The sequence below is a fragment of the Coenobita brevimanus genome, chromosome 79 (assembly GCF_032717465.1).
Source record: "Coenobita brevimanus isolate Jiangsu-jjx chromosome 79, ASM3271746v2, whole genome shotgun sequence".
Lineage (NCBI taxonomy): Eukaryota > Metazoa > Arthropoda > Malacostraca > Decapoda > Coenobitidae > Coenobita > Coenobita brevimanus.
Genome location: NC_137032.1, coordinates 5039697 through 5067303, shown reverse-complemented (window position 1 = coordinate 5067303; position 27607 = coordinate 5039697). Strand labels below are relative to the sequence as shown.

General features: G+C 44.2%; 1 protein-coding gene across 1 annotated transcript; it reads right to left on the bottom strand.

Annotated features, from left to right (window-relative positions):
• Positions 1–15342: 15342 nt before the first annotated feature.
• LOC145408980 (sodium-dependent nutrient amino acid transporter 1-like) lies at positions 15343–27411 on the bottom strand. The gene is made up of 7 exons (XM_080279554.1): positions 27147–27411; positions 25961–26225; positions 24655–24928; positions 22016–22309; positions 19585–19803; positions 16889–17123; positions 15343–15563 (listed from the first exon to the last, which is right to left on the bottom strand). The coding sequence occupies exons 1-7, from the start codon at positions 27409–27411 to the stop codon at positions 15343–15345; spliced, it is 1773 nt and encodes a 590-aa protein (XP_080135680.1).
• Positions 27412–27607: the final 196 nt, after the last annotated feature.

Sequence of the window (27607 nt, the reverse complement as noted above, 5' to 3'; positions counted from 1 at the left end):
GCTGATGGCAGTCAATGGTGGCGTGGAGTTTTTGGAGGAGGTCCAGCCCAAGATATCCATCATATTGATTACATGTCGAATCGAATATGATGAATGGGTGGTTGGTGGATACTCGTTGGTGAGTGTTGGTTTGAAGGGCCCGTGTTTCCCCACGGATAGGCAGGGGGCCATCCCCCACGTCGACGAGGTTGGCTGAAGTGGGGAGAAGGGGGCCGAAGGCAGAGGTGTGGCGGGAGTAGAAGTGGGAGTAGAGGCACGATCTGGCTGCTCCCGTATCTACCAGCAATCGTGCCTTGACCCCGTTCAGCCAAATCTTGTCGTAGACTGGGGGTCTGTAGCTGTGTGAGGTGGCCCCCGCCACCGTGGGGAGGTGCGGGGACGGGTCTAAAAATCCATCTGCTGAGGTTGGGTGTGGTCGTCGTGTTTGTCGTCGTCCGGTCCCGGGTAGAGTATTGGCGGTGCGTCGTTTTCTGGGGCGTCGTCATCTAAGGAGACTTTCTTGTGCCCCTGGTGAAAGTTTCTGCGCCTGCTTGCCTTGAGCTGTTCTCTTATGTTGTGCAGGGGGCAGGTGCGACTGCAGGCCGTGAACTCCCAAGGATTAATGGTAATCAGGTTGCCTTGTTCCTTGGGGTTGAGGCGTTTTTTCTGTGGGTAAGCCCTGGGCACAGTAGGAGTCGGCTCTGTAGGTGGCTGGTGAGGCGGCGGCTTAGGTTTAGGTGGAGGGTTGTGGTTCGTCGGGAATCTTGTCACTGCGTGGAGTGGTTGTGGTATGGGACGGGCGGCGAGGAGACGTCTGACGAGTTGCAGGTCCTGGTCCATGTCCCCTGAGGGATCATAGATCGAGAAGTGCTCCCTGACTGTGCTAGGGAGAATCCTCAGCAGGGCATTAAATGTGTGTATATCTCAGGCATTTGTAGTTGCCTCGGGATAAGCGGCGCTGACGAGGCGCCGAGCCTGGACGAATGTGTCATCTAGGTTACTGTCATAGGTGAGGGCGTCGAGTTGAGAGAGGGCGACAACTCTGCCTATGGGTGGCGTGAAAGCCTGTCTCACGATTTGTGAGAAATGGTCCCATGTCAGTTCTGGGACGATTTTCGGTGCGACAGTGGCAATTATTTTTCCCAGGTTAGGCAATGTGATTGCAATTTTTTCTCTGTCCGAGTCGAACCCTATGTCTAGGAGGGGTTTGACCATATCTAAATACACTTCAATGTCACATTGGTCGGGGTTGAATCTCGGCAATTGGATGTGCGGTTTAGCTGCCATTGTGCAAGTTTCCTTTTATCGTTCCTCCGTGCGTTTACTCGGATCCAGAACCACCGCTTCCCACCAGTGTTATGCTGGTGTTTTTAAAGCGACTTCTCGTCCTAAAAACACGAGCGACTGAAGCGGGGTCATCTTTCTAGACCGGATGTAAAGCACCAACAAAGGAACAGGACATAAAAACCAGGCAGTACACCTTAACACATCTATTACCTTAATTCTAACCGTTACAATACAACACAGAGTGATATTTGAGATACAGGGGAATAGCGACACAGAGTTAACATTCAGCACCACAAGATATAGTTACACTCAGTACACACTACAATGCTCATACAGGGATATCTTGAATTATATATGGTATTGTCTATGTGTCACTTTTAGGCAGGATATACGCTGAACTGATCACAAAGGGGATAAACAAGATTGGGAGTCTGTAGGGGAAATATTACTATAAATAAGATAGGGTGCGGATAGCGACACTTGACACAGTCACCTGGTCACGGCGACACTCATACACAGGCTTTTGACCAGCCCACGCACCCTAGTCTTATGCGTTCACAGAAAGTTCTTTTATTTGGGGGGACTTGGATAATTACTCTAAAGTTCATTCTCTGTCCTGCTGACACTGACTTCTTTTGGACTATTGGTAACTGCACTGTTCTTCACTTAGTCACTGTTCACTGTTCTTTCCCCCGATTTGTTCTCGACACAAGGGGCGTCACTATTTACCTGTATCTCCTGGGTAATGTTCACTCCGTGACAAGGGCGTGAGGGTAGAGCCCTAGGGGGACCCGGCCTGCAGAGGGCAAGGGATTACCCGCAGGGGAGTCACTGCCCGGGTCACACTCGTCGGTGGGGTGCAGGGAGGCCCTCCCATCTGGAGGCCTCGACCTGAGAGGTGGCCCTCGAGTTGGGGCCTCGTCGGTGTGGTACAGGGAGGCCCTCCTGTCTGGGGGCCTCGACCTGAGAGGTGGCCCTCGGGATTGGGGCCGAACAGCTGGAGCAGTCAGGTCTGTCGTCTCTGGCTCCATGGAGTGAGGGAGCTGGGATCGCCTTCGTCGGGAGCCGGTGGGTCTGGCCTGGGTGTCCTGGGACAGTGGGCGCCTAGGGGGAGAGGCGCCGACAGGGCTGGACTGCGGCAGCTTCTCCTTTGGGACTCGGGCAGGAACAAGGATCTCCCAGGCGTGGGAGGTAGGTCCGATATCGGGCCTTGCCACCACTCTAGTGTCACCTCCAGGGCTATATTCCCGGGTGGTGACGAAGGGCTCCCACAGGGGGAAGAGGCTGGAGAAGGACTCACGTCACTCGTGTCCTCTCTGGTACGTCCTGAGGCCGGAGCCTTGGGTCGCCTTACCCTGGTAAGTATGCTGGCTGTGCCCGTGAGCTTACCTGGCATACAAGGAGCAACTGAAGGGCGTACAGGGCCGCTCCTTCCCCGCCACGTATAGGGACCGTCGGCGCAGTGTTGCTCCCATAGTAGGGGACAAGCCGGAGTGAGGGGCACAGAGGCCACACTCTCTCCAGTACATACTGAGGCTATCTTCAGGGGCTTCTCTACCCTGGTACGTGCCACGGCCAGAGCCGGATGCCTACCCGTCTTAGAGCAACTGAAGGGCGTACAGGGCCGCTCCTTCCCCGCCACGTATAGGGACCGTCGGCGCGGTGTTGCTCCCGTAGTAGGGAAAAGCTACAAGTACGATAGCAGGGGCTCTTTACCCTGGTACGTACTCTGGCCGTAGCCGGGACCTGATCTTTCCGACCAGAAGCAACTGAAGGGCGTACAGGGCCGCTCCTTCCCCGCCACGTATAGGGACCGTCGGCGCGGTGTTGCTCCTGTAGGAGAGAACAGCTGGAGAGGGATGCACTGGGGCAACTCTCTCTCCAGGGTGTGCTAAGGCCAGAGCCTTGGGTCGCCTTACCCTCGTACACTTTATTAGGCCGTAGCCTTGGGCCTCCTGCCCTTGGGCCTCCTGTCCTAGAGGGTGTAACAATTGCTGTCAATACAGTGTTACTTGGGACTGAAGCTAGTTCAGTCCCACCCCTTTTCTGACGACGGTTGTTCCGCCCGCAAGGTAGTTGCCTTTCCCCGGTCACCTGGTGTTGGGGCAGTTGCGGGGAACAAGGGCCCAGGGACCGTAGTGTCCTGGTGACCCTCTTGATTGGGGTCACTAACCCCTCCATTGTGTCCTCCTGGGGTGGTGGTGCGGTGGCGGCCCGGTGGTGGGGTGGGGGGTGGTGAGGTGGGAGGTCCGGCGGCGGGCACGGCGGGCATTTTATATAGCAAATAAATTGCTCAGGAAAAGGTACTAAAAATCCTTCCATTTCAACGACATAACGGCTTTATTTTCAACCCCGACTTGGGAGGCTTCGTAAGACCTCTTCCTCAGCGATTTATTGTGCACATTACACCTTTATATTCTATATTATGTAACTGTTGCAACTGTGCCGACATTTAAATTAAGCTGTAATCTCTCATATAGGAGATTTCGTAACATTTCCTTCTCGGCGAACTATTTTGCACACTTGACCTTAATATCCTCTTGTGTGTTTTTGATGCAAGCTATGGCGACATTAGCTAAGTATAAATATCATACAAGCCAACAGAAAGGCCTAATTTGCAAATAAATCGCTAAGGAGAAGTGGTGTGAGGGCCACCATTCCAGCGATATTACGGATTAATTTTGAATTAACTCTGATCATTCCGTAACACTTCTTCTTCAGTGATTTATTTTGCACCATGCACCATAATATTCTCTTCTTTGTTACTCTGACTTGCAATTTTGCCGACATTAATGCTTCAGCCGAAATCTCTCAAATAGGCAGGGCCTTCGAGATTCCGTAATGTCTCTTCCTCGGCGATTGCTTTGCGCATATACCTTAAAATCCTCCGGTATGTTATAAATGGAATCTACGCCGATACTAAAAGTCACAGATTATATGAATAATAATATTAATGTGTATTATGCAAAATAAATTGCCGATGAGGAGGTACTACGAAATCTCGCATATTACGGATGATATTAATTATTTCTGTTTGCTTAATCAGTACAGTAGCCTGAAAAGCAAATCGTTAAGAGGAGGTGTTAGGAAGCGTCCTCACAATTTATTTTTAATTCTGCTCCGTTACTATATTCTTGTGTGTAATTCATGCAATCTATGTCGATATTGACAACAGATAAGAAGCAAACCAGGGGATATTAATGAGCAGTTTGAAAAAAAAAAAAAAAAAAAAAAAAAAAAGTTAAGGAAGAAGTCCTTGGGAATTTCCTTGTCCGACGAGAATGCAGACCAAAGATTGTCATTTCCAGGAGGATGCAGTGCTAACAAACATTCATACGGGTAAGGAGACTCCCTTACACCTCTTCCTTAACGATTTATTTCCCAAACTACTCGCTAATATCTGACACCACCTTAGCATGGGACAATATCACCTTGGAGAAGACGGACAGTTCGTAATGACGGCACTCCACGCTGCTGGATCTCTGGCAGCCTCCCTATTCAGTCCCTTACCCCTGAGGTCACACTCTATGACCTCGTCCCAAGTCTTTCTCGGTCTGCCTCTCACACCCCTACCGCCAGCGTTTACACTTCCCATCTTCCGCACCCACTTGTCATCCTCCATCCTCTCCACATGCCCAAACCATCCCAGTCTACCTCTCCACACCCAGATGGAATCCTCCATCCTCTCCATATGCCCAGACCATCTCAGTTTACCCCTTCAGACCAAACTGTCATCCTCCATCCTCTCTACATGCCCAAACCATCTCAATCTGTCCCCTCTCATCATACACACCATTACACTCCAGTCCCATCCTTCCTCCCAAACCATCTCAATCTACCCCTCCTCATCACAACACCAATACACTCTAGTCCCATCCTTCTGCCCAAACCATCTCTATCTACCCCTCCTCATCACAACACCAGTACACTCCAGTCCCATCCTTCCTCTCAATCCATCTCAACCTACCCTTCCTCATCGCAGTACCAATACATTCCAGTCTCATCCTTCCTCCCAAACCATGTAACTCCAGTCCATCCTTCCTCTCAAACCATCCCAATCTACCCCTCTTCATCACAACACCAATACACTCCAATTCCATCCTTCCTCTCAAACCATCTCAAGCTACCCCTCTTCATCGCAACACCAGTACAGTCCAATAGCATCCTTTCACTCAACTCTTCATTCACACCTCTCACTCTCCACACCCAGTTGTCTTCCTCCATCCTCTCCACATGCCCAGACCATCTCAGTCTACCCCTCCTCATCACAGTACCAATACACTCCAGTCCGTTCGTGATGCTTAAGATGTGACTTTTCACCCGGGAAACGATGTCAGCGAGTTACGTTGCGGATGTTGCGATCAATTGTATCACTGGAGCCATGGAAGACAGTACCCAGTGGTCCTGTGAGGGGGTGGAGGAAGAAGAAGAGCTATTATTGCTTAGTTTAGCCATTTCCGCTAAAATTAGAATGGAATGGGTACATGAGACAAATGTGAAAAGACCAAAAACTTTCAGGTGATGTGGAAAAGTTCATACGATATTTTAGACTGTGCCACTCAATTTAAAGAAGCCTGACTGAACAAGACATCCATAACAAGATACAAACTACAGGCAGCCCGTAAGTGCCAAGGACAGGCTGGCCAGTACCGTTAGACAGATTAAAATACAAACATACACTTGTAGGAAAACTTTATATAAAAAGGAACAAGCGACTGTGTATGTCCATATGGGAAGGGTACCGGAGAGAGTGTGTAAGTTGCTAGGAAGGGTGTGTAAGGTGCCGGGATGGGTGTGTAAGATGCTGGGAAGGGTGTGTAAGGTGCTGGGAAGAGTGTGTAAGGTGCTGGGAAGAGTGTGTTAGGTGCTAGGAAGGGTGTGTAAAATGCTGGGAAGTGTGTGTAAGGTGCTGGGAACGGTGTGTAAGGTGCTGGGAAAGGTGTGTAAGGTGCTAGGATGGGTTTGTAAGGTGCTGGGAAGGGTGTGTATGGTGCTGGGAAGGGTGTGTATGGTGCTGGGAAGGGTGTGTATGGTTCTGGGAAGGGTGTGTAAGTGCTGGGAAGGGTGTGTATGGTGCTGGGAAGGGTGTGTAAGTGCTGGAAAGGGTGTGTAAGATCGACAGCGACCTATTAGACAACCCATCAAGACACAAGCATAAGTATATAATTTGTGTATTCTTTAAAAATCTCGCTATCTAACTACACATGCTATTTATTACTGCATCGCGGTATATCTGTCACAGTACATTATATTCGTCTGAGGGACGCAAAAGAAAATTGTACCGTGATTTCTCTTCAAGTCTCTAAAAAGGTAACATTTAGTACTGCTGAGGTTTAAACTAATTTTAGGGAGAGAATTTGAAACTAGGAAAGGAGTGCCAGATGTGGGAATTTTGTTCGTAGTTATTGACCTTAGCTTCATGTTATCCAATAGCCATAGAATACAATGTCTACTCACGGGCCGCCCGGGAGCGAAAGAACACGCGCCTGCTCCTGGATGATGACGTCATACTCTCTTCTCGTCTCTCGCGTCCCAGTTCATACCTTACATTGTTACACAGTAATTTTTTTTTTCCGTCATATCTTAACATGTGGTTCCATATTATGTCAGAAAAGAGGCAAATAAATAACATTAATCTCTAGCCAAACTCTTTATTTAGTCACACCTTGCTCATATTATAAGCTTTGAAACAGTGTTTAATCATATGGACTTGAAAATTATCTCGTCGTACTTAAAGTTCATCGAACATGTCCATGAATCTCTCTCTCTCTCTCTCTCTCTCTCTCTCTCTCTCTCTCTCTCTCTCTCTCCTAATATTTGTCCTGTAGTAGCCCTTTTTTACCAAAAAATTCAGGAGACTTTGATGTGGTTTCTAATAAGAGTAGTCTGGCTAATTTCACATTCATCTGCTGAACTTCACTGACACGCTTCTCATAAAGTTTGTGTGCAGTTCTTAAGTCACTAATACTTCTCATTAAGAGCTCTCGGACTGGTCCACTATGAACAAACATCCCTTCACCTAGGACAAGCCAAGAATCAAGGAAGTTATTTCTGATAAGCTTTATGAGATGCGGTGCATCGGCAAAAACATAAATCTCCCTATCTTGAGCTGCTGGGTTTGTAAATGATGATTTGTCCATTCTTACATCTAATGAATTCCACAGCCTCACATTCGTTGGACCTAGATCATTCACCATACCCACTACAGGAAAACCAATAGCCTCTAGCCTCACAGTTAAATCAAACAGAATTTACTTTGTCATGTTACAGTCAAAATCATAATAGATGAGCTGTTTCCATGAATTTCTCAGACCTCTGGCCATTGCACATTGGACTTTGCTTTTCGGTTCATATAGAGTATCATTTCCCTTATCATAAGTCCATTCCTTTGCAATGTTACATTCATCAAATGAGATGATGCATACACGATCACATTCTCACATTGACTGCTTGATGCTGCAGAATATTTAATACTGAATGTAAAGTTCCAGGCTCGACACTGACCAGTGTAACCCAGCGATTTAAGGTTGAGGGAGATGACGATGGAAATCTGCACTCTTCTCGCAAATACTTACAAGCTCTGGGACTTAAACTACGTAGACTTACTTCTCGACTGACGTCATCTTCACTCCAATGAGAAACAGGCTTTCCAGTCTAAAGAAACTCCACCTAAGAAGCTGAAAAATATTGGCCAAGATTATCCCTTACAGTAGTTGTGGTAGAAGCATGTGCATCATCCAGTTGATGAAGCACTGCAGTTCTCTCATTCTCCCAGTTTCTCTTTTCGTTAACTCACTTTGCTTTTTCGTTCTCGCACATCATCTTTTCTTTCACTGTGTTTTCAACCTCTCTTTGATTTTTCTGACATAACATGCAACCACATGTTAAGATAGGATGGGAAAAAAAGACAAATTTTACTGTGTAGGTAATGTATGAACTGGGACGCGGGAGACGAGAGAGGAGGGTACATCATTCAGGAGCGGGCGCGTTTTCTTTCGCTCCCGGGTGGTCCGTGAGTAGACTTTGTATTCTATGGATATTGATGTTATCGTCAGCAAACCCAAAAACATCCCGTAAGAGGGAAGTATCCATGCAAATACTGTGGCATATAAATCTTATACACGGCTAACTCGATCATAAATGCAGCGATACTAGCATATAAATAAGCGAATTGATCAGAACTATAACACCATTTTGAACCTCGCAGGCATCACATCTTCGACTATCTTACTTCTACGATGGAACATAGTCTGTCCATTTCTCCTTTCTCTGAAATCTCCATTCTTGGAGATTTCAATGTTCACCACCACCTTTGGCTCTCCTCGCCTTTCACGGATCCACCTGGTGAACAAGCCTACATCTTTTCTATCCTTAATGACCTAGAGCAGCTTGTACAGCACCCTACCCGTATCCCTGACCGCCTTGGAGAGAGCTCCAACATACTTGACCTCTTCCTCACAACTAATCCTTCTGCTTACTCTGTTAATCTTTTCTCTCCGTTGGGCTCCTCCGATCACAACCTTATTACCTTAACCTGTCCTATCACTCCGGTACGGCCTGTGGACCCTCCAGGGAAACGTCGTCTGTGGCATTTTGGAGCCGCGGACTGGGAGGCCCTCAGGCAGTACTTCTTTGATTTTCCCTGGAATGATTATTGCTTCCATGGCCGTGTGCCATCTGAGTGTGCCTTGCGCATTACGGAGGTTATTCTCTCGGGCATGGAAGCATACATTCCTTTCTCATATCCTTTGACTAATGCAAGAAAGCCTTGGTTTAATCACGCTTGTTCTAATGCTGTCCGCTACAAGGAGAAGGCCTACAAAAGGTACCGGAGCCAACCCGCCCCTGAATCACATCATCTTTACGTTTCTGCCCGGAATCGTGCTAAGTCTGTTCTTCGCTCTACTAAAAATAATTTCATCCATACTAAATGCTCTCAACTCTCCAACTCGAATTCTTCCTGCTCCTTCTGGCACCTTGCCAAAAATCTTTCTAACAACTTTACCTCATCATCCTTCCCTCCTCTTTTCTACTCTGATGATTCTGTAGCTATTTCTTCTACTGATAAAGCAGAACTCTTCGCACAGACTTTCTCCTCCAATTCCACCTTAGATGATTCCGGTGCTTTTCCTCCATCACTTCCCCCCTCTGACTTCCTCATGGCTGACATTAAAATTTCTTCATTGGATGTATTTTCTGCCATCACTGACCTCTGTACTAACAAGGTATATGGGCCTGATGGGGTCCCTCCTGTTGTTCTCAAGAACTGTACTTCTGTGCTTACACCCTGCCTAGGCAAACTCTTTCGTCTTTGTCTGTCAACTTGTACCTTTCTTTCTTGCTGGAAGTTTGCTCTCATTCAGCCAGTCCCAAAGAAGGGTGGCCACTCCCAACCCTCCAACTATCGTCCAATTGCTTGAACGTCCTGTATTTCAAAAGTTTTCGAGTCAATTCTTAATAGAAAAATTTTAAGGCATCTTTCCTATAACAACTTTCTTTCCGATCGTCAGTATGGGTTCCGTCAGGGACGCTCCACTGGCGATCTTCTCACCTACCTTTCAGACTCCTGGTCATCCTCCTTTCGGGACTTTGGTGAAAGCTTTGCCATTGCACTTGATATCTCAAAGGCTTTCGATCGAGTCTGGCATAAATCTTTAATTTCCAAACTGCCCTACGGTTTCTATCCTTCTCTCTGTGCCTTCATCTCTAGCTTCCTTTCTGGTCGTTCTATAGCCGCTGTTGTAGACGGCCATCGTTCTTCTCCTAGATCTATCAACAGTGGTGTTCCTCAGGGCTCTGTCCTATCACCAACTCTCTTCCTTTTATTCATCAATGATCTTCTAAGCTGTACATCTAACCCTATCCACTCATACACTGATGACTCCACCATTCACCTTTCCATTCGGTTCCCGCAACGTCCATCTCAACAGTTACTTCAACAAACAAGGGATGAGGCTATGGCACACCTAATGTCTGACTTGGCTCGTATCTCTGACTGGGGTAAAAATAATATGGTTGTCTTTAATGCATCTAAGACTCAGTTCTTACACCTATCAACCCGACAAAATCTTCCACAGGTATACCCACTAATGTTTAATAATATTCAGCTTAATCCTGCATCATCCTTGAACATGCTTGGGGTTTCATTTACTCGGGACTTGTCTTGGAAAGATCATATTACATCTCTTGTAAAATCTGCTTCCAAGAGATTGGGTGTGCTAAGCCGACTCCGCTCTTTCTTTACCCCTGCACAATTGTTGACTCTATACAGGGGTTTTATCCACCCCTGTGTAGAGTACAACTCTCATGTGTGGGGAGGCTCCCCACATACAGCTCTTCTCAATAGGGTGGAGTCAAAGGCTTTTCGTCTCATTAACTCTCCTCCTCTTACTGACTCCCTTCAACCTCTGTCTCTTCGCCGCACTGTTGCATCTTTATCTCTTTTCTATCGCTACTTTAATGGTCACTGCTCCTCTGAACTGTCTGCTTGCATTCCTCCACCTCTACGACGGGCGCGTAGCACCCGTCTGGCAGCAAACTCTCATCCCTTTTCTGTCCAACTCTCTAATGCAAGAGTTAACCGTTACTCCCAGTCTTTCATTTATGCAGCAGGTCAACTCTGGAACTGTCTCCCTCTGTCTGTATTTCCTGCTGCCTATGATCTCCAGTCTTTCAAACGCAGTGTGTCCAGGCATCTCAAAATGATCGGATCTTGAATTTGGCTCTCTATTGTATTTTGTTTTTCTCTTGGAGGGAACTGTTACTGCGGGCTCATGGCGTTTGGTTCCTTCTTCCTCGCATAAAAAAAAAAAAAAAAAAGCCCCGGTTCCAAAATTATAAAGGTACTGAGCGTCCGGTTCTTGTGTATAAAATTGCTTGTTTATTTTTTATTTTTTCACGCAGCCAAGCCAAACAAATATAAAACCGAAATAATCGACCAAACAAAATTCGTTCTAATGCTTTTAAAATACCTTGAATACTTTTTCAATCTCGGAACTTGGTTTAAGATCTTTATGAATACTTCCGAGGTTGGCGTTGGGTGTGTAAGTGTAACCGACGCCATGTTTCAAGAGGACATTTAGAAGTGATGTGGTGAGTATCCTGCCTTGATTCCACTTTTCAACCAGTTCCAGTTAATTTACTTGTATTATTCTGCATGTGAAAATTAGATATGGCAATGGAGATAGCTTAGAGGTGAGCGTTTCTAGTGAGTATTCGTGTTACATGATCAGAAAGAGCGACAAAGTCCGAGCAGATGCTCAAGAAAGCCGGTTTCGTGAGTATCCTGGTCCACTTCTATAATTTTACTATCTGATTTACGTGCATAAATCCGCTTGTTAATATTAAACGAGTTAATGAAGGTTACTAGGGTATAAGTATGTGATGGAAATATGCTTGTTTTGAGATAGATTGTGGAATGGTGGTGTAAATGGAAGAACAGACGCCGAAGAAGGCCAGCTTAGGTATCCTGCTTTTATTCGTTTTCCGGCAGCTTCCATCTAATTTACTTACACAGTTTTACACACTATTGTTAGATAGAGATTATTAGGGTGTACGTTTGTGAGGGAAAGTGGGTGTATTGAGATATCTGGCATTTTTGTTAGAGCAGACGTTGAAGATGGCCGGCTTAAGTATCCTGCTCAGTCCCCACGTTATCCTTACAAAATTTCCCACTTAATTCTGTTTACTGTAGTTATGCAAGGTAATGGAGATAAATGAGTTTGGTGGGAGAATATTGTTGTCTGGAGATATTTAAAGGATCAGTTTTTTTTTCGTATCATTGCCGAAATTTTGTAAACATTCTGCCCCCGAAATTTTTAGAATGTTTGTATATTATTTACTTCCGTCGATTTATTGGTTATTGTCGGTTTATTATTATTATTATTATTATTATTATTATTATTACTATTATTTTGAAGAGGATTCTCTTCAAGCCGGTGACGTGTTGGAGAGGGATGCCTGCAGGTGGTGGCACTGCTATAACCACTCCAGTACTACTATTAATATACAGTATGCGTTCCTCAGTCCCCATTCCAGAAAAGCAGGATGAGGCACTGCAGAAAGGTAACTTCATCCTGCAATCGACCGGGTTCACATTTAGATGAGCTGGGAGTCACTTTTACTACCGCTGTCTATTGACGCTTTTATCTCTGTACGTTTAGACCAACATGGAGGACTCGCAGCAACACTATACTACTGCTACCCGCTAACGATTTTAACTTTATTTTTAACTTTATTAAAGACGGGTGTTCGAACGGAAAGGGTTAGATACAGCCTTTATGCACCCCCACGCTACCATGGAGTCTCATAAGCGGAATAAAATCGGTTAGTGATAGAAAGAATAAAGCCAGAATTTGTACTCTAACTTGGACCAGACTCTTGTCCTTTTGAAGCTTATTTCACAGCTCAGTCGCAGAAAAAGGCAGTACTGCGGCTCGACATCATATCCATAGCACTTCTTCGTGACTAGCATCGTATTCTAATGCTAATCTGTACAATTGCGGCCCTACAGCATCCTTTTCATAGCACTTCCCCGTGACTAGTATCGTGTTTTGATGTTAATCTCTTTACAACTCACAGTTCACGAGGAAGAGATAGCAGTTATAGGCCAAGCTAGTGAAACCAGTATAATTATGAGATCAGATTAAAGAAGTACATAACATAATGATTAAATCTTAAAAAAAATCAATCTTTTGGAGTATTTCCTTAGACGATTTTTTTGTTTCATTCTTGCCACCTCGAGACAGTTTTTTGTAGATATGAGGGAAATAGGTGATAAGGGGGTAATGGAGACCCATGATGCTAGCATGAATAAATTGAAATATGTCACGTTCTTGAAGGGGTGAAGGGAACCTGACAGGTAAACATGGTAACTGCAGGAAAGTTACCTGGTCTGGTATTTATAATCTTAGCACCGTATCGTCAGTTTAGCAGACTCCCTTAGCGAATTAGTTTGTATATTGCACTTCACTACCGGGTATAGTGTTTTATGTTAATCATGCCTTTCGTTATCCACATAAGCTGCAAAAACAACACGCAAAGAGGCAGCTTAGTAGCCATGTTTGCTTATACTGTATTTAGGAGGAGGGGGATCAGAGGTTGGGGCGGGTTTTGGCCCGGGGGTTTTTAGGGTTTGTGGTATTGCTCATACCAGTTTTGTGTGAAGGAGACCTGCTCATAATGAGGCTTCACTATATTTTCCCACGGATTTGTAGTCTCCCCCAATATGAACTGTTTCGTCAGGAGACGGAGAGAGAGAGAGAGAGAGAGAGAGAGAGAGAGAGAGAGAGAGGAACTTAAGGGGGTGTAACAGGGGATGATGATAAGCATTGATAGGACATAAAGGGAACTGTGGGCTTAAAGTTGGATGAGGATAATACTTTCTGGTATTCACAAAAAGTCTTGTACAGTAATTAGGCAAATTGCTTTCAGTACTGTTCAGTTAGGGCAGAAATTGCAAAGTATGGGCAATGTGACTGTGTACTCTAATATTTCATTAAAGTTGTGTGGCCTGTGTGAAAATAGTGTGGTCCATTTATAACACTGCTCTTCTATTCCACCTGGCTATTTCTTGTGTGTTGCAAGGACGGCTCAGTGTTGCCAGTGTCAGTTCTGTATCATGTACTGCGTATTCATCTCCTACTGCTTCACACACACACACACACACACACACACACCAATATATTATGTACTGCGTATTCCTTTCCTACTCCCACTGCCACACCCACGCACACCATCACACTGAGCTGTCCCCACAAAACAGAAGATACTGCAGGTGAGAGTCTTGTGAAGCTCTGTTTACATACTGTCTTGTACAGCAATTCTGGCCCCTCTTGGACTCTTCATGGGGTAGATGTTCAACATGTGGGTATAGTTTCTTTGATGATAACAAGAATAATATTGTTCGCTTTCTCCCCCCACCTCCAGCTAATTTTTCCTTTCACTTGCAGGTACGATGTTACATGTTAACAGTGCGTTACTTGGGTTACTTGAAAGATCGAAATACAGAGTCAGGGAGCTACGTGCCAGCCTAAAACTATCTCTTATAACTATCATTAGTGTTGTCCCTCTGGGTTCCGTCCTTTCACCTACTCTCTTCCTTCTGTTCATCACTGACCTGAGCTGTATATCTACTATAAACCTATTCACTCATATGCCGTTGGTTTCACTCTTCTCCTTCCCACCCACCTCTCATAGCATCCATCACAACACGTGCAACAACAGTCACGGATTAGGTTTTGTCACATCTACTGACTGATTTATCCCTTATTTCTACTGTGGGCAAAAGCAACCTTGTTACTTTTAATGCCTCAAAAAAAAAAAAAAAAAAAAAAAAATCTTTCACCTTTCAACTCAACACAGTATACCACATGACTATACACAATCTACCATGTGACTATTCCTATACCTTCAATAACACACAGCTCATTCCTTTTAATATTATCTCATTTTCCTGCAGATTATTTTGGAAGGATTACACAGTTTCGTTAGCATAAACAGCGTAGAAGAGGTCAGATGTTATGAATCGACTGAGTGCTTTTTATTTTTATTTCTTGTACCTCACTTAACTGATGACCTTGTACAGGGCCTTATTCACCCGTAGAGCATGGGTGCATGTGTAGGGCTTATAACATACAACACCTCAAAATATGGTGAAATCAGTGCCTTTCCATCGCATCAACTCTCCTCCTCTCGTGACTCCCTACAGCCTCCCTCTCTCTGTCGTCGTTGCAATGTTGCATCTCCCTCTCTTCTGGTCACTTACAGTTCCAAACTCCGTGTTTGCATTAGTCTTCCACTACGGCGTGCTTGCAGCATCAAACTACACACTCTCACCCCGTTTCTGTCCAGCTTACTAATGCAAGAGTTAACCAGTATTCTCAGTATCTCATGTGTGTAACTGGTGAACCCTGGAACGTTCTTCCATAGTCTGTCTTTCCCAGTGCCTATAATCTCCAGTTTGTTAAATGCAGCGTGCCCAGACATCTCCAAGTGATTGAATCTTGAATTTGACTTTCTCTTTGTTCAGTTTTCTTATCATTGTTGGGTTCTTAACTTTCTGCAATAAAAAATATATCACTGACTATTCCGAAGTCCCTCCTTCTTTGATAAGAGGAACTGGTAGTATTCCCGTCTTAGCGTGGTGTCCTTGGGTCCCCACTGGTCCGTGGGCTTGAATACGTCGAGAAGGGCGTGTTTAAGCTTGGGTGAGGTGGTGGTGTAGATCTTGTGAAGCTCCACCACGAACATCACAGGCACCATCAGCGCCGCAACCACCGTCAGTCCAATACCCACACCTGAAATATACAGGGTTATAACACTCAGGCTCGTGTGACTAATTCTTATCATAATATAATTGTCTGGCATTACCCCGATCACCTATATTACTGACGTTTCATATGCACGTATAAAAGAAAAAACAATCCGATCCCAGAGAAACTTTCGTATCGAAACTCTTCATACATAATCACTGTGGGTCCAGCTGCTGACGGTTTGAGATTAATCCTTTAGATGCTTTGTGATTTAGCGGATTACAGCAGTCAGGTTAACTGCAGCAACCCGCTGGGAGGTAGTCATTCAGAATGTAAATGACCTGGTGGATCAAAGTTGTTAGACTGGTTGCGGTAGTTCAGCGCTCTGCTGTCCGACTATATCAAGGGGTTGATGCAACTGTGAGTCACCTACAGGAGAAATGTTGACATTTATAGGTCTGCTGATTCTTGGCTTTGTTTGACCTCTTGCAGACCACAGGACCACTTAGTCCCACTGTGTTCTCGTGGCAGACCCGGCACTGCTTCATCAAAGCAGTATTAATGTCAAATGGAGATACTGGAAAATACTTGGGAAGGCTGCAGCTAGGTGAGTTCCTGCCTGGTTAAGTGCTGGTTCCTGCTGCTGCCTAATCTAGGTCTGCCAATGGTGGAAGATGAAGGGGAGACGGACAGTACTGTAGAGTCGTGGGGGTCATCGTCATCCAAACACCGACTGGCTGAAGACAAAAATTACACCCATTATATGATTTGAAGAGTATGACTGAGTGACGCTGTTGATGGAGAATGGGCCTGTGAGGAATAACCTGGCAGTTCATGCATTGGAAAATTTAGGACTGTTTTAGACGTGCTTTAATAACTAATTTGTTCTTAGGTCCGTGGTGTGTCTAGTTTCATTATAACCGTAACATCGTCATCGTTATCATCGTCGCCCATTGGTAGGTTCACTGTTTGCCCAAGATCTGTGAGAAATTTGAATATCAGTGATAGAAAATACACCTTATGTGTCGTGATTTCACTTTGCGATAAACTGTTTAAGTGAGAGAATTGTACTAAGAATATATCCATGTACTGAAATTGTGTATAATTGTGAAGACAGCAGTTTCGGGCGTGACTTGAACTTCCTGCTTACTGTAGCGTGTATAACCTGAGAAAGATCCCTAACCCTTTCTGGCTTTTGATGGTTATATGTAGTCTGAGTGGAAGGTGGATTCGCCTAGTAACACAGGAAAGTCATTCTTACCTTATAACTAAGGTTCATCGAATTCCATGCAGTCACGGCTTAGCATTCGAGTTGTATAAGTGGCCCAGTTCCCTCAAATGAACACAAACCTACTATTCTGTCTGCTTACCAGTGGCAACATTATCGAAGACGTAGCTGCCGTAGGTGAGTGGAGAGGCGATGACGCGGCTGTAAATGAACACCACGATAAGGAATATTGGGTTGAATATTCCCCAGCACACTTTCCAGTATAGGCCGGTCTCACGACTTAACATGAACTGGATGTCCAGAATAAAACGTCTCAGCCCGTACACCCATACCACTCCCACCAACTCCAGCACCATCAGCAGGATAATGGACACACCCTGTATAAGGCACACTGCATTACTTATTGGTGATAGGTGTTGTAACACACACACACACACACACACACACACGCACCATATTACTAATTACTGATAAATGCTTCATTGTAACACACGCTGCACAATACACGCCACATTACTGATAGATGATCAATGATGAAGTATATAAATTGCATTATTTTTGAAGGTTCAAGTAACACTTCGAGAGGTTACACAATTTACTGATAGCTTATTTTCACACAGCAAGTTTATAGTTTGTAGCAGTAAGGGCGGATAGACTCTCCAAAGGAAGGGTCATTTGCTTCAGTTTTATATATATATATATATATATATATATATATATATATATATATATATATATGTATAATAGGCTGTGTCTGTGCCTTGCGTTTCTTCGTTTCTTTCACGAGAACGGAAATAGATATCAACATAATTCTCTTTGTATTAAGTCGGGGTAAGTCCAAGGAGTGTCAGAAAAATATTAAACAAATATTTTGGCGATCGCGAGCGACGCGACGGCAAGAAATAGTCGGAGATCGTGACACGTGAAAGTATGCGTAAATAATTTTTTCGACTTACTGGTCAAAATTGGTTATTCTGGGTTCAGTAACGGTAAGGAAACAACGATAATGGTATTTGCAAACATTTTGTGATTGAAGGATTTTAGTCCCACACATTTTTGCGGGCAAACTCTAATCCATTATCTGTCTACCTACCTACCTATCTATCTATCTATCTATCATCTATCTATCTATCTATCTATCTATCTATATATATATATATATATATATATATATATATATATATATATATATATATATATATATATATATATATATGTTTGCCTGGGGTTGCAGCTGTTACTACTGCACAAGGAACAGCTCGTGATGACACCATTGCACAGTCTACACCATTGCACAGTTTATAAAAGATTTAGAACATCAACAACAGGTCTTTATTTAGTGTGATTCTTTGACCACGACGTTCCCCCGGTCATGGGTAGGGGTGATGAGTGGGCAGCATTTATCGCTCACAACTGCGCTTGTAGGGAGAACGTGAGATGAAGCTGTCCATTGTTGGTTGGTAGTAGTAGTAGTAGTAGCAGTAGCAGTAGCAGTAGTAGTAGTAGTAGTAGTAATAGTAGTAGGTGCAACGCCAGGCTTATTTGAATGTGAACCTAGTGGACTGGAAACTGTTGACTTCTTTTGCAGCTCGTCCGCCTCCTTTCGTGGGACAGGGAGGGAGTTGAGGGGCGTTTGTTTAACCGGGCAGTGGAGCAGCTCAGTTATATGGGTGTCACCACATGAAGGCGTCCCTCTCCAGCACCGTCTATTGGGTGAGTGTTCAGATGTGATTCAGTAAACAGTGAGTTGGTGGGGGAGTTTGGTGGCAATGGGGATGGGGCAATGGAAGGACAGGACTTAATATTGTGGAGGGGCGAGTGCAGTGGGGTACGGATGGAAGACAGCACTAATCTCTAAGTCATCGCATGATTGGAGTGGCGCATGCTTGGTTGCTGAGGAAGAGGCTGTGGGATTGGGACTTAGTGGAATGAAGGGACATGGCACTGTTTTTTGTTGATAGGGAAATAGGTTCAGGAAGGCAATATGTGAAAGGGTCTAGTGTAATGGGCCTTGAGTTTTTCATTGTGTATCTGAACCCAGTTGATCTTAGCCATCTATTATTCATCTTAATTTTACCAGGCTCCTATGATGCAGTCTCAGATGAGTAGAGTAGTTTGGGGTTAATTGATATACAGTAGAATAATAAGAGTTGTCCCGACCATGAGAGGATGTATGGTACAAGCTTTAACACACAGGCCCATATGACTTACTCGCTGCTCAATTAAATCGCTTGTCATTAGCCAGTATGTAATAATGAAATTTCCCTCGCCATGAGAAGGCCAAAATCCTTATATGTGCGTCCTTAGATCTGTGTCATTACGAGGAGGAAAGAATTTAACACTAGAATACGATGCTTGTAACGAAGAAGTGATATGAAAGGAGGTGGAGCCATAGTATTATCTTTTTCTGCCACTGACCTACGTGAAACAGGGTAAGAAAGGACAGAAATCTGAGCCAAGTTAGCGTGAAGGATCTATAACCTTGCGGAACTAACACAGACATCACAGAATGTGGCGATGAAAGACAGAACAGCATAGTAATTGATGACTGGGAAAAAATACTGACCAAGAGGACCAAAAAAAAAAAAAAAAAAAAAGTTACTATACTTTTTTTGCTCTAGCTTGGCCCAGTTTTCCGTCCTTTTGCACTTTATGTCATATAGCTGAGTGGCAGAATGAAATAAAGGGGAGGTTCTGCATTCATTTTATGGCTCTACTTCGTGACTGGCATTATATTCTAGTGTTAATCTAATAATACAACTGAGCATTCAAGACAGAGACATGGCAATTTTAGGCCAGCTCAGAGTAAACAGAGAATGGATTGAAGCAGTTACTTACACCGGCATAGTAATTTACAAGTGTGAGGATGTACTGTCCCTGTGGAGTGGTGTACACAAGGCCAACTGTACAGCTGATGACGCACACACCCAGCGTCACCCACCACTTCGATGTACTGGGGAACTGGTCGCAGATCGCCGTGATGATGACGCCAATGTACGGCACAGCGCTACCCAGGCCCAGTGTAAACATCATCAGGAAGAACATCACTGAAAAGAACTGTAAATAATGATAATAATGATAATAATAGTAGTAGTAGTAGTAGTAGTAGTAGTAAACATTAAATTATTGCTAGACATAATTCAAGTCGTTGCTGGTCAGGACGAAAAAAAACGCCATCGCACCATCAAAGTCTGTGTGTTTCAGGGTAATGAACAATTCCCTCTCCCATTTTCTTATCTCACAGGGACTATAGGCTCTCTCTAACCTCACCAAATATTGTGTGTGTGTGTATGTGTGTGTGTGTGTGTGTGTGTGTGTGTGTGTGTGTGTGTGTGTGTGTGTGTGTGTGTGTGTGTGTGTGTGTGTGTGTGTGTGTTTTGGAGGGTCTGTTGGCATACATATTATAGGTTTGAGGTCAGTGGAAACAGTATTACATGGTTTAGAAAGAGAATGCCGCTAATTAATGGCAAATAATATGCCACCAACACGACTGTACTCATTTTACTTTAATTTGGTATAGATTTTCGTCCCTTTTTTAAGCTCATTTTACGTAATTTAATGGTAGAGAAAGACCTTGCTACTGCATCACAACCTTTATGCAGCCGTTCTTCATTACTAGTATGCTCTGCTAGTTAATATGTTGTTACAAATGGCGTTCAAGATGGATGGATGGTAGTTTTAGGGTACGGTACGTTAGAATGAAAAGGGTAAAGGCGTGAGAGTGATATCATTGTGCGCTATATATTTTCATCAGAAATTCCTTGTTCTTTTATTTTGTAATGCAAGACCACATTGGAGGTCATAAGCTCTTGAGATAACAGAAAATTGATCACCAAAGTAACAACAGGCGGGTTCTGGGACTCGCTGCTGAGAATTAAATAGCCAGGTGGCTCCTGAGATCATGCTTAGACATGATCTCAGGAGCCAGGGCTGGTTTTCATCATGTCATGTGGCAGACTGCATTTTTCCTTTTCTGAAATGGTCAGATTCATCACACATAATAAGAGCGTACAGTTTCTTACCTTGTATACTGTAGACGTTTTCATGGATGTTTGGGCACTTTTAACATTTCCAGGTAAAGTTGCGAAAAGTGCATATTCATGGACCATAAACTGCAGCCATAGTTCACCACAAGTATTGTTTAAAAATACTGGTAATAATTACCTAAACACGAAAAAAATAGGACAATTGAATATATTTAGACATTAACACTTTCAGGGCTAAAGTTAGCAGTTACAGGTGGGGGAATGTGTGACACAACTTCCTATGGCAAGGGCTGATGCAGCATGTGGGACATGGGGCCAGCGGACACTCCTAGGCAGCTTGAGGACACCTACCATCTTGCCGTCCCACAGATGCACAAGTATATTTACGCTGTGCTGCAAAACCCAGATGGGTACTCTCTATCGATCCTGGCATTTGTCAGTTAAGGTCATTATTTTCAGGCTGTTTGGGACAATTTTAGTAATGGAAAAACTTTTGCCACCTATGGGATGTAAATTTATAAATAAGCGTTCGACCAGCAGCTTAATTATTCTGAAGTTCAGATCTTGTGAAGTGAGATTTCAACTCTTTTGGATATTACTGAATAGTTTAGATAGGTCTCATTAGATTATGAGATCTTTTATACCTCACGGTCTCTGAACTAATGAGGAGGGATCCCAGTTGCATTTGATCCTTGTAGAATAATTTAAGAGAATCTTATTACATTTTCATGTCTTTCACTTTTGGTGAGGTCACACAAGTTAAGCAAATTATAAACTCAATTATTACTGATACAGAGTTCAGCAAGATACCATTAGTTTCTGGGAGCTACAGTAACTCGAGAGTTAGAGTTCTATTCTTGCAGTGCATGTACAGTACCTGGAGTCAAGAATTCATAACCCAGTAGCATGGCAGACAGTTAAATTGGATGTTGGTAGTACAGCATGGCCTTTTATATGCTTCAAGTATTTGCAGTACCATTTCTACCAATGACATACAGACTGTACCAAAACAACTTAGCCATTACGACACTGAGCTTCACCTGCAACACTTTCCATAACAGACACTCTGCCATTCATACTTGGCCAGCGTGAGGGAGGGTCTGGTCCTACAGTGGACCTGACATGGACTGTTAGTTACAGTTACCAATAATTTTTGATCCAGCCTCCCCTTCTTGCCATCCATACCTCTCGTCTCTTTACGTATGGTGAGTGGAAGAGGGTACATCTGTCATAAACAAAACACAGGCAGGGAACTGTTGGTAAGCTTTTGATCATAACAGTACCTGTGGTGCAACCTGGAACCTTCCCAGGACATCTGGGTAGCTGATAAAAGCAAGTGCCGTGCCACCGCCCTGCACCACATCCTCCACCCCAACCCCCAGCAGATTCGCTAGATGGCCTAGGATGGCAAAGGTGATGAAGCCAGCCAGGAGGCAGGTGAGACTGTCGATAGCAGTGATGAGGGTGGCATCAAGGTACACATTGTTGTGGAAGCGGTTGTATGATGCCAGCATTATAATGTTCCCAAATCCAATGGACAGGCTGAAGAAGGCTTGCTCCACCGCAGCATACCACACCTGCAACACAGTGCACGGAATAATGGATGGTTAACTTACATAACCGGCTTTAAAGGATAGTGTTGCAGCACATCACGGGCAAGGTTGACACACCAAACTATTTAGTTCACTGCATGTTCCATTTGAGCATGTATGGTACATTCATTTGCATTCTGCATGATTAGATAAGCTTTGACATTTATTGTGTAAATCAGACTTACTGAGAAGATTTCTGTGCCCTATGAAAGAGACTTATCCCATACATTGTCTTACATTTGCATTTTCCTGTAGATAACATCAAGAAGCAGGAACAAAAATGCACCAGCCTCTGGGAATCATCCAGTGGTTATAAAAGGTCCAAGTTTTCTCTGTCTTTTATAAGACCAGGTGAAGAAAAGGGAAAAAGCAGTTAGTGAAAGAGGTGGGACGAGGGCAAAACATCTCCAGTCAAGTTTACCTAGCTTAAACAAACTGCTCGCATTTCCTGCACCGTTTAACGCATTCTAGTCGAATTAATTTACTTCAGACGACTATTACATTTTAGAGGACAGTGGCAACAGACACAACATATTCTGTACCAGAGAAGGCGAGTCATCAGTGTCATTGTCTCATTTGCATATATGACACGCTCATGAGTCATATTCTAGTTTGGACCAACTTGCCCACCGACGAAAGAAGAAGAAACAAAAAGCACGTGCAGTCCTTAAATGTCCACTACAAGCCTGGAACTCTTCATTTTGGAGGAGTGTAGCTCGGAAACCTTCCCACGATGGTTTAGATCGAGTTAGGAAGGGATGTGTAGGGAAGGGATATGATGCATGTGGGGTAGCTGATGTCTTACGCTTGTATGTGTCGGGAATCTTTAGTTTCTTTCTCCAGAATGTGACCTACTCAGACGATTTATATCTTAGCGCATACTTGCACTAGGTTAACAGGGACATGGGAGCATAGGAAAGTGTCCAGCAATTCCACCAGCCCAGGAATTGAATCCGGCTCCTCTCATTTGCAAAACCGGTGCTTAAAATAATAATAATAACAATAAAAAAATGGAAGAGTGACTTCTTTACGCAAACATTAATGACATATATGAACTAGAATCTATCATGAGAAATGTATAATTAATTTTCCATATTCAAAAGGATAAGGATATAATGAGTAATTAAATATCTGTACCAGAATTAATAAAGAGTGATTTGGGAAAGAAGTAGAGGTCACAGTCCTACCAAGCCGTGATTTTGTTGAACATGGCTGCCTTGAAAAACATCATTATCCACCATCATTCCCACTGTCGTAGAACTCTTAGAGCCCTCTGATGTGATCAAAGATGTATGTATTTTTATTTCACGCCTAATTTTGTTCACCTTTGGCTCATAGTTTTTGTTTTCCCATCAGGAACCTGAATTAAAGTCGCAAAATACTTGTAGTGCTTGTAGCATAGTGATAGTAGTAGCAGTTGCAACTGCAGCCTCATTTGAATCTGAATCCACCAAGTTGAAATTACCCTTGTCCAGCAGTCCACCATCCTCCTTTTGCATGACAGGGAGGGGACAGAGGGATGTTTGTATGCCCAGGCAGCGGAGCCACCCGGTCATATCGATGTCACCAAGTGAGGGCGTCCCTCTCCAGCATCGCTTGTAATATACTTATTAATATAAATATGTATAGAAGTAATCTTAATTGACATGTACAACTTATACTAATCAGTGTAACCCATTACCATTCATACACAAAGGGTAGAGAGAATCCAAAACATTGCTCGTTCAGGCTCTTTGGAGACACTTTTAGATGAAAAATGAAACTATAGATGCTAGCTTGCCCAAAATGTGATGGGTTTTGGAGTTACTACATCATCATATCTGCATGAAGATTAGTGGCTCCATCCACAGTTTCAATCCTTTTTATTCAACATATATGACATGTAGATAACATCATGAGTAGTGTTCTTTCTCTTTTCCGGGGACAAGCGTATCCACAAGGTCTTTATAGAAAACTGTGCCATAATGACGCAGGAATTCAAATTTTTGGAAGGAAACGAAAATCTGCAATGATGTCAGTCAAAAGGTAGCACTCAACAAGTTACCTGAGGCTTTATATACTGCTATTTTTGACGTTGAGTTTGCATGTATTTATGAATGTACAGCAAAACTCTGAACCCTGACATGTTTAAACAATCTTTTGCACACGCTGCAACCATTGGGGCTTCAGCATCTGGCATTCAAAGTTTGGTCCATATTTATGCCGTCTGAGGGGATGTTTTGGACACTGCTCCTGGCCATTGCAGGTGTCAGTGAAGCCACCATACCCGTGGCAGGGTAGGCGGCAGCAAGTGTAAGGAGTGTGGTGTTTGTAAGAATCATTGCACTTACTCCTGGGTCCAGCAGCTTCTCCCACCGTGGTGTGATGAAGTAGAGGACTCCCACCCCAGCGCCGGGCAGAGTGACACCGCGTATCAACATGATAAATAGCACTAAGTACGGAAACAGTGCCGTGAAGTAGGCTACCTTGCCGGAGCTCCTCACACCTTTGGCCTGCACCACGAAAACCGTTATCCAGCAGAACAGCAGACACAACACCAGCCGCCAGTCAGGCATCCCCAGGCCATTCTTGAACCCGTTGTAGTCTATGTGGAGAACTTCATTCCTGTTGGCACACAGAGACTGAGGCACGGGGAAAAGAGAGACCTTTTGCCTGCACTATAGAAACCACTGGCTAGGAAAACAGCACATTCAGCCCCAGCCATTCTTGGACCCATCATAAGCTAAGTGGAACGCCTCATTTCTACAATAGTGTGAAAACCTGGGTCTCTAGTCTCCTCATTTTAGGTGGCTCACTAACGCCTCTTCCTGGTTAGTCTTTCTGGATATTGCACGTCAGCACTCTCTTGTGTGTCATTTATGCAGGCTGTGTTGATATTAGAAGATAGATATAACTTACAAGAAAACAGAATGGTGTAATATGCACAGGTAGTTGCTATGCGAAAGTTGGTAGAAATTCTTGTAAGCTGACTACAGTGCAGCTCTTAATCACAATGCAGCAATTAACATAAATGGCCATAATTTTAAATCCTTGAAGTTCGATATTCTTGGGTCAAGCCTCTCCCTGAGGCCTATAGCTGTACAGGTACTATTACGGACACTGATATCGACCCACTTCAGTACGATAAATAACGGGAAAGCGAACAGTAACTTTTGAAACCCCGTGATGCTTTCTTAGGAACACAGCAAATTTTTCAGGATAATGTGTAAGCGTTCCATAATTGTTCGTCCTAAAGTGGAGCGATATTCCTGACAGTAACTGTACATACTACTTTGCCGATACAGATATATGGCTAGAAACCGGCCTATCGAAACCAGGCAGACAGGATAATACGGAAATATTAAGGTGGGTTTGCACTATCAGCAGTATTCCTGTATGAGATATAAAAAATGCTAAATTTTTCTGGGTGTAGTGTAGTTTAGGATCTTATGTAACACCCCGTCCATTTCCTGTGCCCACGATATCTACATATTATGCAACCATTCCTTCAAATAGATTTTTACTCTCGATCCTGCGGTTTGTAGCCATTCAAGATGTCGTAGAAGTACAGCCATTGCAGAGAAGATTTTGCTCTCTCTCTCTCTCTCTCTCTCTTGCAATTTACTGTACACTAACTTACAGAACCGATCATCTTACATGAAGTATTCTTCTGCTGCAGAGGTCTTGCTTGATGTGCTGTTGGTAACATGGAAAGTGGTGTTGCCTGTGTCGAAAGTAGTGTTGGCAGTGCTGGAAGCGTTATTGGCTGCATCGACACAAGCCGGACCAGCCCATTCGCCACACACTGACCAGGGCAACGCACTGCTGAAGGAGGCGAAGAAGTAGAAGACGCATAGGGCCATCAGCATCACATAAAACGTTGATACAGCCCAGGTGCAGAACACCTGACCGAGCCCAACACCTGCGAAAGAAAGGAGTAGGAGTGATGGCTGTATTTATGCCTGGAATTATGTTCATAAATGGAAATGCTGAGAATATAGGCTTATTACCGCATAATTAGGCAATCAATTCGATGTTCGTTGATGGGAATTCCTAAGCCATAATGCGTTTGTTTTTCTATCTGTCTGTCTATTGCCAGACACCTTAATCCCGTAAGGGGTGGCCACAAACGAATCGCCTCCATGTCACCCGGTCCCCGGCCATTTCACTGTCCTGCTTCCAGCTCACACCTCGCTCTCTCATATACTTCGCCACTCCATCCCACCATCTCATCCTTGGCCTCCCCCTCCCACTTCCTCCATCTCACTCACATACATTCTTCTCTTTAGTTTCTCGCTCTCCATCCTCTCCACATAAATATTCTTTTTCTTTTATAAAGGGAATCGAACAAAGCCAGTATACTTAATACCGACAAGAACAGGTAACTCATTTACGTGTTAGAAATCCCGAGAAATTATTTGGACATCTGGAGAGAATGGAGACTGAGAGACTGACCAGGAGAGTGTATATGAGTTAGGTGTACGGGGAAAGGGAGAAAGGGAGACCAATGAAGAGGCCGCGAGGCAGGGTGGAGAGGTATCTGAATGAGGGTAGTATGTGAACTGGAGGCAAGGCAGCCTGAAGGCGAAGCACAGGTTGATATGGAGGCAAATTGTGGCCACCCCCTGTAGGATTAAGTGTCTAGCTATAGTTAGAGAGAAGGAGCATTTGCTGGTCTTTAAACGCAGGTGATAGTTCCCACACTTTAACTATAGTTAGACAGATAGGTGCTAATTCCCACACTTTAGCTATAGTTAGACAGACAGAGCAGTACCTCACCTCTAAATGCAGGTACTAATTCCCACATTTTAGCTATAGTTAGAGAGATAGAGCAGTTCCTCACCTCTAAATGCAGGTGATAGTTCCCACACTTTAACGGAGCCGAAGGAGGGAAACTGGCCCATGCAGAACTCGAGGTAATACATTGGTTTCCCGATGAAGATGAGGACGAGGAGGTACGGGATGAGGAAGGCCCCACCACCATTCTCCAACGCCACGAAGGGAAATCGCCACACGTTACCCACCCCGACGGCCATCGATATACAGGACAGCAGGAATTCGCGTTTGTTGGCCCACTGCTCCCGCTCCGGACGTTCACTTTCCTGCATTTTTTTAAATGCAAGAAAGAAGGAACCAAAGGCCAATTACGCCATATACTAATTCGGGTGTAATTAATTTGCTTACAGAAAAAATTACAACCTTGGAAATACTCGAAACCAGGAATTGCCAGCTTTTGGGGCTACTGCTTTCTCTCTCTCTCTCTCTCTCTCTCTCTCTCTCTCAGCAAACGGCATCTTGTTTAAC